The 16948-nt window shown below is 41.6% G+C and overlaps 1 protein-coding gene across 1 annotated transcript in view; it reads left to right on the top strand.

The window, feature by feature from the left end:
* Positions 1–15840, top strand: part of LOC126336153 (uncharacterized) — a 146439-nt gene extending 130599 nt beyond the window's left edge. The window contains exon 5 of the mRNA XM_049999645.1: positions 15590–15840. Coding sequence (XP_049855602.1) covers positions 15590–15618 — 29 coding nt within the window. The 3' untranslated portion in view covers positions 15619–15840. The remainder of the gene's footprint in view (positions 1–15589) is intronic.
* The last annotated feature ends 1108 nt before the right edge of the window (positions 15841–16948 follow it).

Raw genomic sequence — 16948 nt, 5'->3', positions numbered from 1 at the left:
GTGCAGCACAAAAGCGTACAGGTCGACCTCGTCTGTTGACTGACAGAGACCGTCGACAGTTAAAGAGGGTCGTAATGTGTAATGTGTAATACTACACAATCCAGACCATCACATAGGAATTCCAAACTGTATCAGGATCCACTGCTAGTACTTGACAGTTAGGCGGGAGGTGAGAAAACTTGGATTTCATGGTCGAGCGGCTGCTCATAAGTCACACATCACGCTGGTAAATGCCAAACGACGCCTCGCTTCGTGTCAGGAGCGAAAACATTCGACGACTGAACAGTGGAAAAACTTTGTGTGGAGTGACGAATCACGGTACACAGTGTGACGATCCGATGCCAGGGTGTGGGTATGGCGAATGCCCGGTGAACGTCATCTGCCAGCGTGTGTAGTGTCAACGGTAAAATTCGGAGGTTGTGGTGTTATGGTGTGGTCGTGCTTTTCATGTTGTTTTGCGTGGCACTATCACAGCACAGGCCTACGTTGATGTTTTAAGCACCTTCTTGCTCTCCAGTGTCGAAGAGCAATTCGGGGATGGCGATTGCATCTTTCAATACGATTGAGCACCTGTTCATAATGCACGGCCTGTGGCGGAGTGGTTACACGAGAATAACATCCCTGTAATGGACTGGCCTGCATAGAGACCTGAGCCGAATCCTATAGAATACCTTGGGGATCTTTTGGAACGCCGACTGCGTGTCAGGCCTCACCGACCGACATCGATACCTCTCATCAGTGCAGCACTCTGTGAAGAATGGGCTGCCATTCCCCAGGAAAACTTCCAGCACCTGATTGAGCGTGCGCCTGCGAAAGTGGAAGCTGTCATCAGTGCTAAGGGTGGGCCAACACCATATTGAATTCAAGCATTACCGATGTATGGCGCCTCGAACTTGTAAGTCATTTTGAGCCAGGTGTCGATAGTTTTGATCACATAGTGTACATGCCGACTGAGGGAGAGTGGAGAGCGTGGACACTGGAAACAACTCTCGAGGCGCATGCGCCGATAAACATGTGAGCTTGGCGATCTGAACAGCCAATAAGCATCAGCACACTGAAATTAATAACAGAAATATACTATGCAAATCAACGAGTATAAAATAAGATATTGAAAAAGACAAATACTTACAATATACTGGCATAAATTAAGATACCCTACTTATAGGACTGTCAATGCATTATCATACGGAAATAGAGATGTCTGTGTATAAGTACGTTATTACAAGCATAATGGCAGCAGTGACAAGATCACCTCCAGTACATCAACGTACGGGAAGTAAAACTGCCAGTGCATAAGCACGCTATTGAACATAAGGACAGTAAAGAGCAAAAATCCCTAGGCCTCTGAATAGTGGCAAACACATCAAAAGTGGGGGCATCAATATCCTAGTACAATATAAACCGACAAAATTGTATAATAGAATCCTGAGGAAATGAACCACTCGCAAAGGCTACCGGCAGTCGTATGAAGATTCTTTTGTGAACAGTATAGGTTTGAACCCATCGAAAAATTGTCTACAGGCAAGCTGCAGCTGGTCTTTGCGCTCAAGATGTTTATATCTCTCTAATTTTCCTAAAGGTCCAACTTGCGCCCTTTAATTTCTCAGTGAAGAATAACTGTGTCTTCTAAATTTTTCGGCATTTGGTAGGCAATCAGTAGTTGTTCAGTAAACATAGAGTTATGTGCGTTAGCTCTTTTCTTACCTAAGAGATGCTCTTTGTATCTTGTTCCATCGTTCATCCCGTTTGGGCAATGTAATTGCAGGTTAATTTATAGACACCTGAATTGGAAACCGAGTTACCAGTATTTCTCACAGTATGCAGAAGTCTCCTCTGCAAACTATCGTCTGTAGAGAAAGAAACGTTACAGTTATATTTATTCATTAGAAGACGTTAGTCCCATAAGAAACATTTCCTAAAAGGGGAATGCATAAGAATTTGTTTTATTGTCGGAGGAAAGGTCGTTGCACAGCGGTGAACATTGAGACGTTTTCTTTCTGAAGATGTGATCTACCATGCCCATGTTATACCCGTTATTGACTGCGATCGATTTGATGACATTTAACTCATTTAGCTGGCTGGCAGGCGATAAAGGGTTAGTTACAAGACGGTGTATGGCGGAATGAAGAAACGCTAGTTTATGCGCTTTCGGATGCGTCGAGTCAGCGGGGATAATATTGTCTGAATAAGTTTGCTTACGGACGATGTTGAAATCCTGAAATTTCAACATCTTCCGTAAGCAAAATTATTGAGAAAATAGTATCTCCACTGACTCGACGCATTCGAAAGCTCGTAAACCAGCATTTTTTCATCCTTTAATTTCACCATGCAGGTCTGTCCTTCTGAAGAAGACGGGTTTAGATCCGTCGAAACCGTGGCCAAGGTTATTTGAAGACCACCATTTTTTGCAGCTGGTGGGCTGTCCTTTGTTCCTGCTGTGCTGTAACCGTTGCTGTAGTGCAGCTATGTTCAAAATATCGCATTACAGAACATTGTAAACTGTATTCATATCATCCCGCGTTTAGAGTTTTCTTAAGGGCAATGAGGGACCCCACGCTAACAGCGAAAAACACCCCCATACCGTACCGTTGTCTTTTCTGTAATTACATTATGGCACGTGATGTTCTACAGGCATTTGCCAGGGTACAGCGTAATTCCCAACTCCAAACCATTCGTTTCCAGTCATTCAGTGCCCAGTAGCGTCCCTCCTTACACCACCTCAAGCTTTAACTGTGACTACGGAAACGAATGCCTTATGTGGACTGCTTGCCCATCGAAGTACACTCTTTTTAACATCTTACGAACAGGAACTGTGCTTAACTGCAGTGCTCGTAGCATTTTGGAACTCACGATGATTCTTTCTGTTGATTTCATGTGATTTCATTGCAACTACCCTCTGTAATGCTGGACGGCTCCTGCCCATCAGTACTGAGGACTGCCCTTAGAAAAAGAAGCAGAAGTACCTCCTTCATAATTCAACTCAAAATGCAATTAACCACGATTTATTGTAGAAGTAGTGGCTTTTAAAGGCAATTTACTTCCTGCCTCCAACTTTCACTGTAGATTGGATTCAAATAGTTTTCTAAAGGAGTTACCTACTGAGAGTTAGGGGGAAAGTGAAGGGTAAAAAAAATCCCTGATGTGTAATTTTAGGCAGCACACAAAAAATGTAAAGATATGTAATTATGCTGAAATACGTAAAAAATGGAACTGTTAAATGACATATATAAATTATGGCAACGTAATTCGTGAATACTTACACTTCTGACGTGTGTAAGAGCAACGAAAAAGAACATGTAATTAATATTTACGGAATTCTGGATGAACATTGATACATTAAAAACTTGTATACACAGCATATTCCACAATAATATTTACTCTATTTAGGAGTTCGTTATGAACTTGCTTTCGGCTTCCTAGGCCATCGTCAGATACCTTACTACTAAACAGAGAATCCACGTAACTGAAGCGCGAGTTCATAGCTAGACGAACTTCTTTTTTCAAAGATACGTGAAATTTACAACTATACCGCCATTAACCATGGACCTTGCCGTCGGTGGGGAGGCTTGCGTGCCTCAGCGATACAGATGGCCGTACCACAGGTGCAACCACAACGGAGGGGTATCTGTTGAGAGGCCAGACAAACGTGTGGTTCCTGAAGAGGGGCAGCAGCCTTTTCAGTAGTTGCAGGGACAACAGTCTGGATGATGGACTGATCTGGCCTTCCAACACTAACCAAAACGGCCTTGCCGTGCTGGTACTGCGAACGTCTGAAAGCAAGGGGAAACTACAGCCGTAATTTTTCCCGAGGGCATGCAGCTTTACTGTATGGTTAAATGATGATGGCGTCCTCTTGGCTAAAATATTCCGTAGGTAAAATAGTCCCCCATTCGGATTTCCGGGCGGGGCTACTCAAGAGGACGTTGTTATCAGGAGAAGGAAAACTGGCGTTCTGCGGATCTGAGCATGGAATGTCAGATTCCTTAATCTGGCAGGTACGTTAGAAAATTTAAAAAGGGAAATGGATAGGTTAAAGTTAGATATAGTGGGAATTAGTGAAGTTCGGTGGCAGGAGGAACAAGACTTTCGGTCAGGTGAATACAGGGTTATAAATACAAAATCAAATAGGGGTAATGCAGGAGTAGGTTTAATAATGAATAAAAAAATAGGAGTGCGGGTAAGCTACTACCAACAGCATAGTGAACGCATTATTGTGGCCAAGATAGACACGAAGCCCATGCCTACTACAGTAGTACAAGTTTATATGCCAACTAGCTCTGCCAGATGATGAAGAAACTGATGAAATGTATGATGAAATAAAAGAAGTTATTCAGGTAATGAAGGGAAACGAAAATTTAATAGTCATGGGTGACTGGAATTCGAGAGTAGGAAAAGGGAGAGAAGGAAACATAGTGGGTGAATATGGATTGGGGGAGAGATATGAAAGAGGAAGCCGACTGGTAGAATTTTGCACAGAGCATAACTTAATCATACCTAACACTTGGTTCAAGAATCATAAAAGAAGGTTGTATACATGGAAGAATCCTGGAGATACTAGAAGGTATCAGATAGATTATACAATGGTAAGACAGAGATTTAGGAACCAGGTTTTAAATTGGAAGACACTCCCAGGGGCAGATGTGGACTCTGACCACAATCTATTGGTTGTGAACTGTAGATTAAAACTGAAGAAACTGCAAAAAGGTGGAAATTTAAGGAAATGGGACCTGGATAAACAGACTAAACTGGAGGTTGTACAGAGTTTCAGGGAACAATTGACAGGAATGGGGGAAAGAAATACAGTAGAAGAAGAATGGGTAGCTTTGAGGGATGAAGTAGTGAAGGCAGCAGAGGATCAAGTAGGTAAAAGACGAGGGCTAGTAGAAATCCTTGGGTAACAGAAGAAATATTGAATTTAATTGATGAAAGGAGAAAATATAAAAACGCAGTAAATGAGGCACGCAAAAGGGAATACACACGTCTCAAAAATGAGATCGACAGGAAGTGCAAAATGGATAAGCAGGGATGGCTAGAGGACAAATGTAAGGATGTAGAGGCTTATCTCACTAGGGGTAAGATAGATACTGCCTACAGGAAAATTAAAGAGACCTTTGGAGAAAAGAAAACCACTTGTATGAATATTAAGAGTTCAGATGGAAACCCAGTTCTAAGCAAAGAAGGGAAAGCAGAAAGGTGGAAGAAGTATATAGAGAGTCTATACAAGGGCGATGTACTTGAGGACAATATTATGGAAATGGAAGAGGATGTAGATGAAGATGAAATGGGAGATACGATACTGCGTGAAGAGTTTGACAGAGCACTGAAAGACCTGAGTCGAAACAAGGCCCTGGGAGTAGACAGCATTCCATTGGAACTACTGACCGCCTTGGCAGAGCCAATCATTACAAAACTCTACCAGCTGGTGAGCAAGATGTATGAGACAGGCGAAATACCCTCAGACTTCAAGAATAATATAACAATTCCAATCAAAAAGAAAGCAGGTGTTGACAGATGTGAAAATTACCGAACTATCAGTTTAATAAGTCACAGCTGCAAAATACTAACGTGAATTGTTTACAGACGAATGGAAAAGCTGGCAGAAGCCGATCTCGGCGAAGATCAGTTTGGATCCCGCAGAAATGTTGGAACACGTGTGGCAATACTGACCCTACGACTTATTTTAGAAAATAGATTAAGGAAAGGCAAACCTACATTTCTAGCATTTGTAGACTTAGAGAAAGCTTTTGACAATGTTGACTGGAATACACTCTTTCAAACTCTAAATGTGGCAGGGGTAAAATGCAGGGAGCGTAAGGCTATTTACAATTTGTACAGAAACCAGATGGCAGTTATAAGAGTCGAGGGGAATGAAAGGGACGCAGTTGTTGGGAAGGGAGTGAGACAGGGTTGTAGCCTCTCCCAGATCTTATTCAATCTGTATATTGAGCAAGCAGTAAAGGAAACAAAAGAAAAATTCGGAGTAGGTATTAAACTCCATGGAGAAGAAATAAAAACGTTGAGGTTCGCCGATGACATTGTAATTCTGTCAGAGACAGCAAAGGATTTGAAAGAGCAGTTGAACAGAATGGACAGTGTCTTGAAAGGGTATAACATGAACATCAACAAAAGCAAAACGAGGATAATAGAATGTAGTCGAATTAAGTCGAGTGATACTGAAGGAGTTAGATTAGGAAATGAGACACTTACTGTAGTAAAGGAGTTTTGCTATTTGGGGAGCAAAATAACTGATGACGGTCGAAGTAGAGAGGATATAAAATGTAGACTGGCAATGGCAAGGAAAGCGTTTCTGAAGAAGAGAAATTTGTTAACATCGAGTATAGATTTAAGTGTCAGAAAGTCGTTTTTGAAAGTATTTGTATGGAGTGTAGCCATGTATGGCAGTGAAACATGGACGATAAATAGTTTGGACAAGAAGAGAATAGAAGCTTTGGAAATTTGGTGCTATATAAATTTAATAGGGAAATTAATGAAAAATTACATCAACGAGTACATATTATGAAAGAGAATTCCTTCAAGTTTTGTTTAATGTTAGTGGTTCTCAACGTGGGATCCATTTCTTGCCATGCACATGTCAAGACGATATTCCACTTCTCGCCACGTATTCACCAACATTTCAAGTGTAACTGTCCCAACCGCCTCGACAATTCTTTCGATGTAATTGATATCTCTGATCTTTTCACTTTACACAACATTATTTATGTGGCGCCAAAAGAAAAAGTACAGTGCGGTGAAGTCTTGGCTTCGTGCTGGCCAAGGTATTGGGCCAGCCCTCCCTATCCATCTCCCTTGAAGGCGGGTGTCAAAAGCTGCACGCACATGGTTACTCTAATGAGGTGGGGCGCCATCTTGTTGGAAACACTTTAAGCCCCTTTTGCGCCTCAGTATCGTCCATTTGGGCAAAGACGTACTCTGTCAACATGTCACAGTAAACGTCCGCGTTTATTGTTTTTTTCTACAAAAATGAAATCACTCGATCGTCCATCAAAGCACACCAGACATTAACTTTGGGAGAGTCACGCTGTTGATGAATAATTTCGTGTGGATGCTCTGCCCCCCACCCCCTCCCCCAAATTTAGCAGTTATGACGATTAACTGTTCCACTGACATGAAATGTAGCCTCATCAGAAAAGAGAATCTTTTTTTAAAATTGATATCATCAATTCTGTGTCAACAGAAAACTCATACATTTCGATTTTATCAGTAGGTTTTATTTCATGTAACAGTTGCAATTTGTAGATGCGCAACTTAAGTCTTTTCTGTACATGATCATACACAGTACCTTTAGGCACTCCTAATTGTAGACAACTTCTGGCCAATGATTTCTTTGGGCCCCAAACACGCGTAACACGGATCTGTTCAACATCTTCAGACGTTCTCCGTCTACTTTGTGATTTTTCTTTCAAAACACTACCGGTTTCCTTGGAAGACTTTAGCCAATGACGAATGGTTTTTGCTGCAGACGGTTCACCACTATACTGACATTTAAAATTACGTTGCACTGTTATAACTGACTCAGTTTGCACAAGCCAAATAACACACTGTGGTTTCTGTTGCGGAGTGCACACTGTTGCTGAGTTGCTCTGCACTGCCTGGACTGAACTGAGGGAACAGAGGAAAAAAGCAGCACTGGTGCCATTTCAAGGTGAAGCAGACGTGCCAACTGCAGGGGAGCCAAACTTGGCGAGTTGAAGAATCAAACACCACAAATTAGAATAGTGTATATCACTTTGTACAGATTCAAGGACACATCAAAACTAGGGAGTTATTTTTCAAACACACTGTATAATACCCAAAAAAAGCTCTGAACAATTAAATCTTATACTAGAGTATACTCAAAAATTAAAAATATAGGAAGGTATCAGACAAAAACGTTGTACAAGTGAGTACTGGCCAGATTACTATAACATGATGAACTGGCGAATGTGATGAATAGGCGGAAAACAAAGAGGGAGCAATGGGGAGAAAGGAGTCTATGGAATGTGGATGTGGTCAGTCACAACAAGTGAGTAATTCTAGCGATCTGCCTTAGTTCCTTTGTGGAGGGCAACATTTTTAATATGATAAGAATAACTTTCATTAAGAGCATGTTCAGCAAAGGTGGAATGTTTCCTCTTCATTCTCTAACTCCTTTCATCCTCAATCAGTGTAGTAGTTATAGCGCTACTTGACTGATCTACAAATACCTTGCCACACAGATTGCAGGATATCCTATAAATTGCACTCTGTTCTAAATATGGTATCTTATCTTTACTTTTGACCGGAATGTGGGCAACAGTATTCCTAGGTTAAAAAAACTTGAGTACATTTCCTGGGTCTTAGTTTGCTGGCAAGTATCTGAGAAGTCGTAAATACGTAAACACTGATCAGCCAGAACATTACATCCACCTCCCTAATGGACGATATGTCCACCTTTGCAAAGATAACAGCGGCGACGTGTCGCGGCATAGAACCAATAAGGCCTTGGTAGGTCACTGGAGAGAATTGGCACCACATCTGCGCACGGAAGTCACCTGATTCCCGTAAATTGCGGAGAGGGGCCCGATGAGCTCTGGCGCCACGTTCACTCACATGCCAGACGTGTTCGATAGGGTTCAGGTCTGGCGAGTTGGGAGGCCAGCACATCAACTGGAACTCGCCACTGTGTTCCTCGAACCTCTCCATCACACTCTTGGCCTTGTGACAGGGCGTATTATCTTGCTGAAAAATGCCACTGCCTTCGGGAAACATGATCATCATCAAGGGGTGTACATGGTCTGTAGCCAGTGTACGATACTCTTTGACCATAATTGTACCTAGAACGAGCACCACAGCCCAGGAATGCCTACAGGAATGTTCCCTAAAGCGTAATGGAGCTGCCTCCAGCTTGTCTCCGTCCCGCAGTACAGGTGACGACGGATGCGCGCCCTCCGATCGGTATTATGAAGAAGAAGGTATTGGACGGCAACGCTTTGCCACTACACCAATGTCCAGTGCCGATGGTCAAGCGCCTATTACAGTCGTAGTTGCCGATGTCGTGGTGTTAACATAGAAGCTCATCATCAGGAGTGTTGCCGGCCGCGGTGGTCGAGCGGTTCTAGGCGCTTCAGCCCAGAACCGCGTGACTGCTACGGTCGCAAATTCGAATCCTGCCTCGGGCATGGATGTGTGATGCGCTTAGGTTAGTTAGCTTTAAGTAGTTCTAAGTTCTAGGCGACTGATGACCACAGATGTTAAGTCCCACAGTGCTCAGAGCCATTTGAACCATTAGGACGGTTCGGTGTACTGTGGTTTCAGACACTTGAATTCTGCCCGCAGTTCGCTGCCTGTCCTGTTTTACCAGTCTGCCCAGCCCAGCCTACGACGTCCGACATCTGTATTGAGGGGTGACCACCAACCACATGACGTCAGGACGCAATTTCACCTTGTTTTCGCCACGTGTTGAAGACACTCACAACAGTATTCCTCGAACATTCGACAAATCGTGCAGTTTCTAAAATACTCGTGCCGAGCCTCTGGGCCATCACAATCTCCCCTCGGGCAGACTCAGGTTGCTCACCTTTCTACCCATGGACAGCACGCTCACTGATACAGCAGGCACCTTACGGGTGTCTGACTAGCAGTAATTTCTGGTCAGGTGACGATGCTGTCACCTGGACGGATTTATATCGGTAGTAGGTCGGTGGTCATAATGTACCGACCGATCAGTATAGCATGGAGCCGTTTGTTATCAGTGTGGTTTAGTGCATTCTAAGGAGGATACAGAAGTGTTACTATCGTCTGATGACAATGTTGTCAATCAGAGTATGTCTATAACCATTGCTGTACGCTTTTTCTTTATTTTCAGTTCATTTTGAAACTCGTTTTGGTTTGTGGTATAGATAGTAGGCGGTACACTGTGGAGTGGATGTCTGCATCTTTGCGTGTTCACGTTCACCGGTTTGCCCATATAACATACTAATCCGTGCCACTGCACACCGGCTAGCGTTTGTGGGTTATACATTCCTACACTTTTAATCTTTGACTACAATCTAAGATATGTTTTGTCAGAGCTTCGTCGGGTACTTCATTAAACTTATATTTTATATCGATGTATAGGTAAAGGCCACTCCTTTGAAAAACAATCTTTGTAGAGCTATGAACTCTCTCAAAAGTTGTGGGGACTATCTGCTTAGTGTTAAGTTATCTAACGAAGACCGGGGAAGCCGAAAGCCGGTTAATAGCGAACTATTAAATAAATATTATTGTGGAATATAAATTCTGCGTATTGAAGTTTTTAATATATAATTACATAAAAATCCGGGCCCTAATCATAAGGCAACATGTCAGCTCGTCCAGCCACATTTATTCCATTTTTCTTTATTGTCGTGTTCATACGTCGCGTTCTGTTGCTGATAAAGTGATAGGGTCAAGTGTTTTGGCTAGCCCTAAGCCTAGGGACCATTCGCATACCCAACAGAAGGATCGCTGTCCTACGGAACATGGCAGAAGTACGAATATTACACACTCCCCCCTGCTTAGACAAATGGAACAAATCACTTTGTTCTTTCTGCATTTGATGTGATCTACGTTGGGCTTGATGGGACTTACGGCGGCACCACTAGTTTATGGGAGGTTCCTCAAAAAACTACACAAAAAGGTTTTTTTTTACTATGTTTTCGGCGTCACCAGCGGTCCAAAACCGAGACGAAGATTTCACGACATCCGGTGTGACCGGAAGAAGTTGTTTATATAGTGACATGGTACGGAGAAATATACTGTAAAGCGTCTCCGTTATCATCTAGGAACACTACGTTGCAGTACTGAAGCCATGCAAACTTTTTTGACAATAAATATGGCCTGAAACGTAAAATTAGTTTTGCGTTATTTCAGTTTTTGCATAAATAAACTGTATTAATTTTAGTGATTAATGCATTTAGTTTCATAGGAGTTGTATTGTATTGTATGAAACTGGGGACCTAGAAAGGACGGAGAGGCTTCGTCCCCGCCTAGTCCTCAGTGGTTCACAACCCCACAGCAGGCTACAACAGTCCACTCACCCCACTGCCGCCCCACACCGAACCCAGGGTTATTGTGCGGTTCGGCCCCCAGTGGATCCCCGCGAACGTATCATACCAGACGAGAGTAACCCCGATGTTTGCGAGGTAGAGTAATTATGGTGTACGCATAGGTGGAGATAGTGTTTGCGCAGCAATCGCCGACATAGTGTAACTGAGGCGGAATAAGGGGAACCAGCCCGCATTCGCCGAGGCAGATGGAAATCCGCCTTAAAAACCATCCACAGACTGGTCGGTTCACCGGACCTCGACACTAATGCGCCGGCCGGATTCGTGCCGGGGACCGGCACGCCCTTCCGCCCGGAAAACAGTGCGTTAGATCGCGCGGCTAGCCGGGCTGGCTGTTCATGCTAGTTACTCTGTGGCATTCTGTAACTACTCCTTATGCCACATGACACAAAATTTGTAAGTGACCGTCTTTTGATGTGAAATTATAAAAGTTATTTATTAAATATGTATAGGCCCGTTCTTTAGGGGGTTTATGTGACCCACATCTAGTTTCCTAGTTTCCTCCTGTTGCAGGAGAAAAAAGAAGGAAACCAGAGGAAAAAAACTCCTTTCGGAGCACAAGGAATGGGAATATGTTCCTGTTTATTTAAAAGACTGACAGAAAAGAGGCTTACGAACTGCCTCATTCTACCTTTCCCAGCACCTTTAAAAATTTTAGCATCCGAACATATTCACAGTGCTTTTTGCTGAGAGAGAAGAAGATAGTGGCACTGGTAAAGAGAGGGAAAAGTAATAAATACTGGAAGATAGTAGTAAGAGGATCTATAGATAATTTTAAAACTGACGCAACCGCAGCTAAAACAGTTATAGATGGCTGATTGACAATTCATACAGTAAACAGTTGTGCAAATACAGGTGTTAAAACTGTTAAAATATAAAACTGAATGAAAAGTCCAATAGCCAGCTGTAGCTGTATTTACTGAAGTCGATTGTAGAGCCACGCAACCGGCTTCGCAACTTTTAGGTTGCATCTTCTGGTGTATATCTGTACAGATTTTTTTTAAAAATTATTACTTTGATAATGAGGAAATGGAGTTATCTGAGATATCTTGAAGTACTGAATGAATAGACTTAAACACAGGAGAAAATATTACGCATCTATTTAGCAAAGGAGGCGTGGGTCACATAAACCCCATAAAGAAAGGGCCTATACATATATAATAAATCAGTTTTGTAATTTCATACCAAAAGAAGGTCACTTACATATTGTGTCTCATGTGGCACGGGGAATAGTTACAGAAAGCCACAGAGTAACAGTTGGCGTGGCTAGGCAAAGATCTCAGCCGCCTTCAATTGACAAAAACCGTCATCAATGATGTATGTCATGCCTAAAAACGAAAGAATAGGATTAGGGATCAGAACTGGTAGTTGATTAAAAAACGATGAAGCAGTAACTCAACTGAAAAAGAGATGGGGACCGTCCCCGTGTAACGAGAGGAACAATTGCCAAAAACGGGACCGACCTGTGTTAAAATAACGAACTGTCACCACTTTACTGATTAAAATTTGTTCTTGTCGGCGTATGTCAAGGAGCAGACAATGTCTTTCATAAATTTTATCCAAGAAAGTACTGGGTTCTGTAGTGACTGAAGAATAAAATAAAGTTAGTGATCAAAACTATTGAAATTAATGCACTGAAATCTACTGAAAATTATGTTAACTGTCTTGCGGGACCACCAGTGACCGAAAGGAAGAAGCTTGGGTTGCCGGTCAAATTTACCGAAAGCCGACATGTTCACGTATATTTGTCACCAACACAGCAGCTGTCAACATAAGCTGCGAACGTCGGATGTGTTGTCGAAGCGTGTGCTGAGGCTGCCGCCCGGATACTTAAGACGGTGACGAAACTGAACTAACGCGGACAACAAAACTGAACTAACGCGGACAACACGGGAAATAAAAGAAGCGCGACGTTAGTTCTCTGCCGAGGAATTGCAGTCACCACATGAAATGTTAGACTCGGCTCTCTGTATTACATAAAACTGAACCTAGATAACACTAACATAGTAATGTTACTAGAATGAACTACTTATTTCTGAATCATTAAAGCAGAGTAGAGATTAAATGGATCGGATCATCTCCAAGTGGATTTGCAGTGGGAGTAAGCATGAATATTAACATAAAAAAGTTGTAATAAGCTAACCAATTAGATGTTGAGACCGTTGACTTCAAAAATTCAAACAGTCCCGTTTTTGGCAGTTGTTCCTTGTTTTTCAACTGAGTAACTGCATCACTGTTTTTTAATCAAGAACCTATTCTGATCACTAATTCTATGCCGCCGTTTTTAGGAATGGCATACATCATTGATGACGGTTTTTATCAATTGAATAGGGTTGAGAACTTCGCCTAGCCACGCCAAATGTTACTCTTTGGCGTTCTGTACCGTATTACATAGAATTTGTAAGTGACCTTCTTTTGGTATAAAATTACAAAACCTATTTAATAAATATGTATACGCCCACACCTACTATAGTTTACTAAGTAGATGCGTAATATTTTCTTCCATGTTTAAGTCTATTTATTCAGTACTTTAAGATATCTCAGATAACTTCAAGTCCTCATTATCAAAGCAACAATTAGAAAAAAACGTTCTGTACAGATATACACCAAAAGTTGCAACTTAACAGTTGCGAAACCGGTTGTGTGGGTCTGTAACCGAATTAAATAAATACAGCTACACCGGACTATTGGACTTTTCATTCGGTTTCATATTCTAAAAGTTTTAACACCTATACTTAAACAACTGTTTGTTGGATGAATTGTCAATCAGTCGTGTATAAGAGTCTTCCAAATAAACAGGAACATATTGGTATTTTTTGTGGTCCAATATGAGCAGTTTTCCACTGGTCCTCTTGTGAATGATTTACCAATGCAAAAGTTAAATGATGCTTACTGCTATTTTTCGGATTCAAATACAATGTACTTACATTCTCACAAACCAGCATAGGACGCATCAGCTAAGTTTGGGGGAGGTAGTCCTTGGGCTCTGCAAGCGGCAGTGTTGTCTGGTAACTGCTTGTTTCCTTAATTCAAGATTCAGGTTCATTACCGAACACTCCATGCTCTTAAGACCGCCTCAGTAACCGAATGATTCGCGTTTATGCCGTCGCTGCGGAAGGACCTGCATTTGATTCCCTGTATCCCTCAGATTTTTCTGAGGTAGAATATGCGGAACGGGACTCATTCGGCATTTGTGAGATCAGATGAGGAGCTGCTTGAATGAAGAAACAGTGGCATCGTCAGGGTTCAGCTACTTGCAATAACGGCTGGTGTGAGCGGCGAAATGTGGATCACATATCCGACGATCATACATCGTTCCTCGTACTGCCTTGTTCGCAGCAGGCGGCCAGTTGGAACACGCTTATGGCATCATCCGTGACTGGTGTTTACGTTTATGCTTTTAAATCTATACTGTCTGCCTGACGTTTATTAGATCAATAATATTTGGGCTACGTACATATATTCAGTTTATAGGTAGTTTGACAGGGTTAGTAAGGCATTCGGATTTATACAATGAATTAAGAAAAGGACAGTTGCAAAGGTTATAGACACATAAAAGACTGTAACACGACAAAACACAAGCAAGTATTTGTATCAATATTTCAGAAGTTAGCCTGCGACTCAGCAAGATAGTACTGTTATACCTACCTTGAGTCTGCTTCTTTATCTAATGTCTGTGACGGTAAATTACATAACTTTTTTTCTGTTGGAGAAAAACGCCAGCTTTGTTTTTCAATCTAAAACTACTTCTTCTTTATCGTTTAAGCAGTTCGTGTTTGATAAGGGCTTTCTAATTTGAAATTACTGCTTATTGAAAGTACCGTCATTCTTCAGTTTCTCTGTGACTGTTGACTGAAACAACTTTACTACTTGAATATTGTTGAACGGTCGACTTACGGTGCTAGTAATGTTATATTAACCTTTTTCAAATCATGTCCAAGTGCAACTGATAACAAACAAGTTTAGTTCTATGAGAAGTATGTCACTTTAATTTACTGAGGCTTATTCAGTGGCCCGGAACACAAAATATTTTTAATTCAGATATTGTGCCATCGTACTTATAAGCAATTCGTACTAACAATGGCACAAATTAACGATGCTGTATTAAAGTGAGAATATGTAGATATTTGACGGTAATGGCGACGACTCAATAAATTAAGGAGAAACGCTTATAGTAGAACGAAACTTGCATTTATTCAATTGAAAAAGGACAAACATAAGATAAAAACAAACCCTTTCGCATAGGCAAGAAAAAGTGAACATGTAGAGGGCCCCCCAACTCTCTGAAATGATTGTGACTATGGGATACTTTACATAACTCATATGAGATACAAATGGATAGTAAACTAAGTTCCTGAAAACATCAATGTGTTTGATACCTTCATGGTTTTAAAAAGAAGAGTAGAAACAATGAAAGCAAACTCAGGTAAATCTCTTAGAGTTTAAGAGTAGTTACGGCTTAGATCCATCATATACCATATTGTAAATCTCTTGAGAATAAATTGTAACCGAAATTTTCTTTGCAGGTTCTCTAGTTTCTTCGATTCTTGGCTGAAGGCTCACTTTCAGCATACATCCGGACACCGTAAAGCGCCTTTGCCAGAAGTGAAATATAAAGAGCCTTCAATGACTTAAAGATAAATGGCACAGCTTGATGATGACGTATTTTGTCACCAATGTACTTTGCTGCTTTGAGTAATAAAAGTACGCTGGTTTTCTAGATTGAAAAAAATTTGATGAAAAATCCGTGTAGCATGCGCCAAGGAGACTAACACGTAAGGCTGTACTGAAATAACAAAGCTTTTACGTGTTCATAGGGAAGTCTTTGACTGTTTTTAAACAATATTTCATGTATACACTTGTGAATACGTCACGTACTGCTAAATGTAAAAATTGATATACATTAGGCGGTCTGGTTACACGTTTTGTGAAAACTGAGAGTTGCATAAATTGAAATACAAAAATCGTAAGTTTTTTCCTTGATCCAATAGCAACATCTACCAAAAGGGCAAAGTTAACAGTATAAATGCAGCATGTCTGCTTCATCCAATGGCTCAGTCAACAAACGAGGTCTGATCAAAAAATTCAGAAACTTCGTCCACAGAAGTTTTCTACCCTTAACTTTTACTTATTGTCCATGATAACCTTCGAAATACTCTCCTCCACAATTTACACATCGCTCCCAACGCCGTTTCCACTTAAAAAAGGGTCTTGGCACCGTAAAATGAGGTGAATCCCATCAGGTGGTGTCAATATGATCATTTACCGGTTTTTCCGCATTTGGATAACTGAGCGTAGCATTTTAACAATTACATTGCAGGTCACCATTGTCGTGAATTCTTGACTAATCTATCAACAGCAATGGCTTTTTGAAGAGCACTCAACCAGCAGATCGCATTGTCAGTAGGTGTGTGATTCTTGTGCTCCACTCGTGTAACAATGAGGAAATTGGAAATTTGTGATAAGTTCCTATGGGACCAAACAGCTGAGGTCATCGGTCCCTAGGCTTACACACTACTTATTCTAACTTAAACTAACTTACGCTAGCGACAACACACACACACACACACACACATTCCCATGACGAGAGAGGACTCGAACCTCCGACCGAGGGAGCCGCCCACAATAGTGCGAAAACTTTTGCTGGCACCTGTTACTTCCGAAGTGTAATTGGTAAGTTGCAATATTATTGCTTGCATGTGAACGTCTTAAGTGATACAGTTTCGTTTTTTGTTAATTACTAATACTGCAGGCCTAATTACAAAATTGCATTTTTGTAGGGCGAATCCGATCATGCGAGTATACCAAAACGTTCTGGGACCAAAACCGAAACCTAACTACAAACCAGAATTTCTTCTAAATGCGGTGAAAGCTGTCAAACCAGG

This window comes from Schistocerca gregaria, chromosome 2, assembly GCF_023897955.1.
Source record: "Schistocerca gregaria isolate iqSchGreg1 chromosome 2, iqSchGreg1.2, whole genome shotgun sequence".
NCBI lineage: Eukaryota > Metazoa > Arthropoda > Insecta > Orthoptera > Acrididae > Schistocerca > Schistocerca gregaria.
The sequence above is the reverse complement of the archived record's forward strand: the minus strand, read 5'-3'. Positions and strand labels throughout refer to the sequence as shown.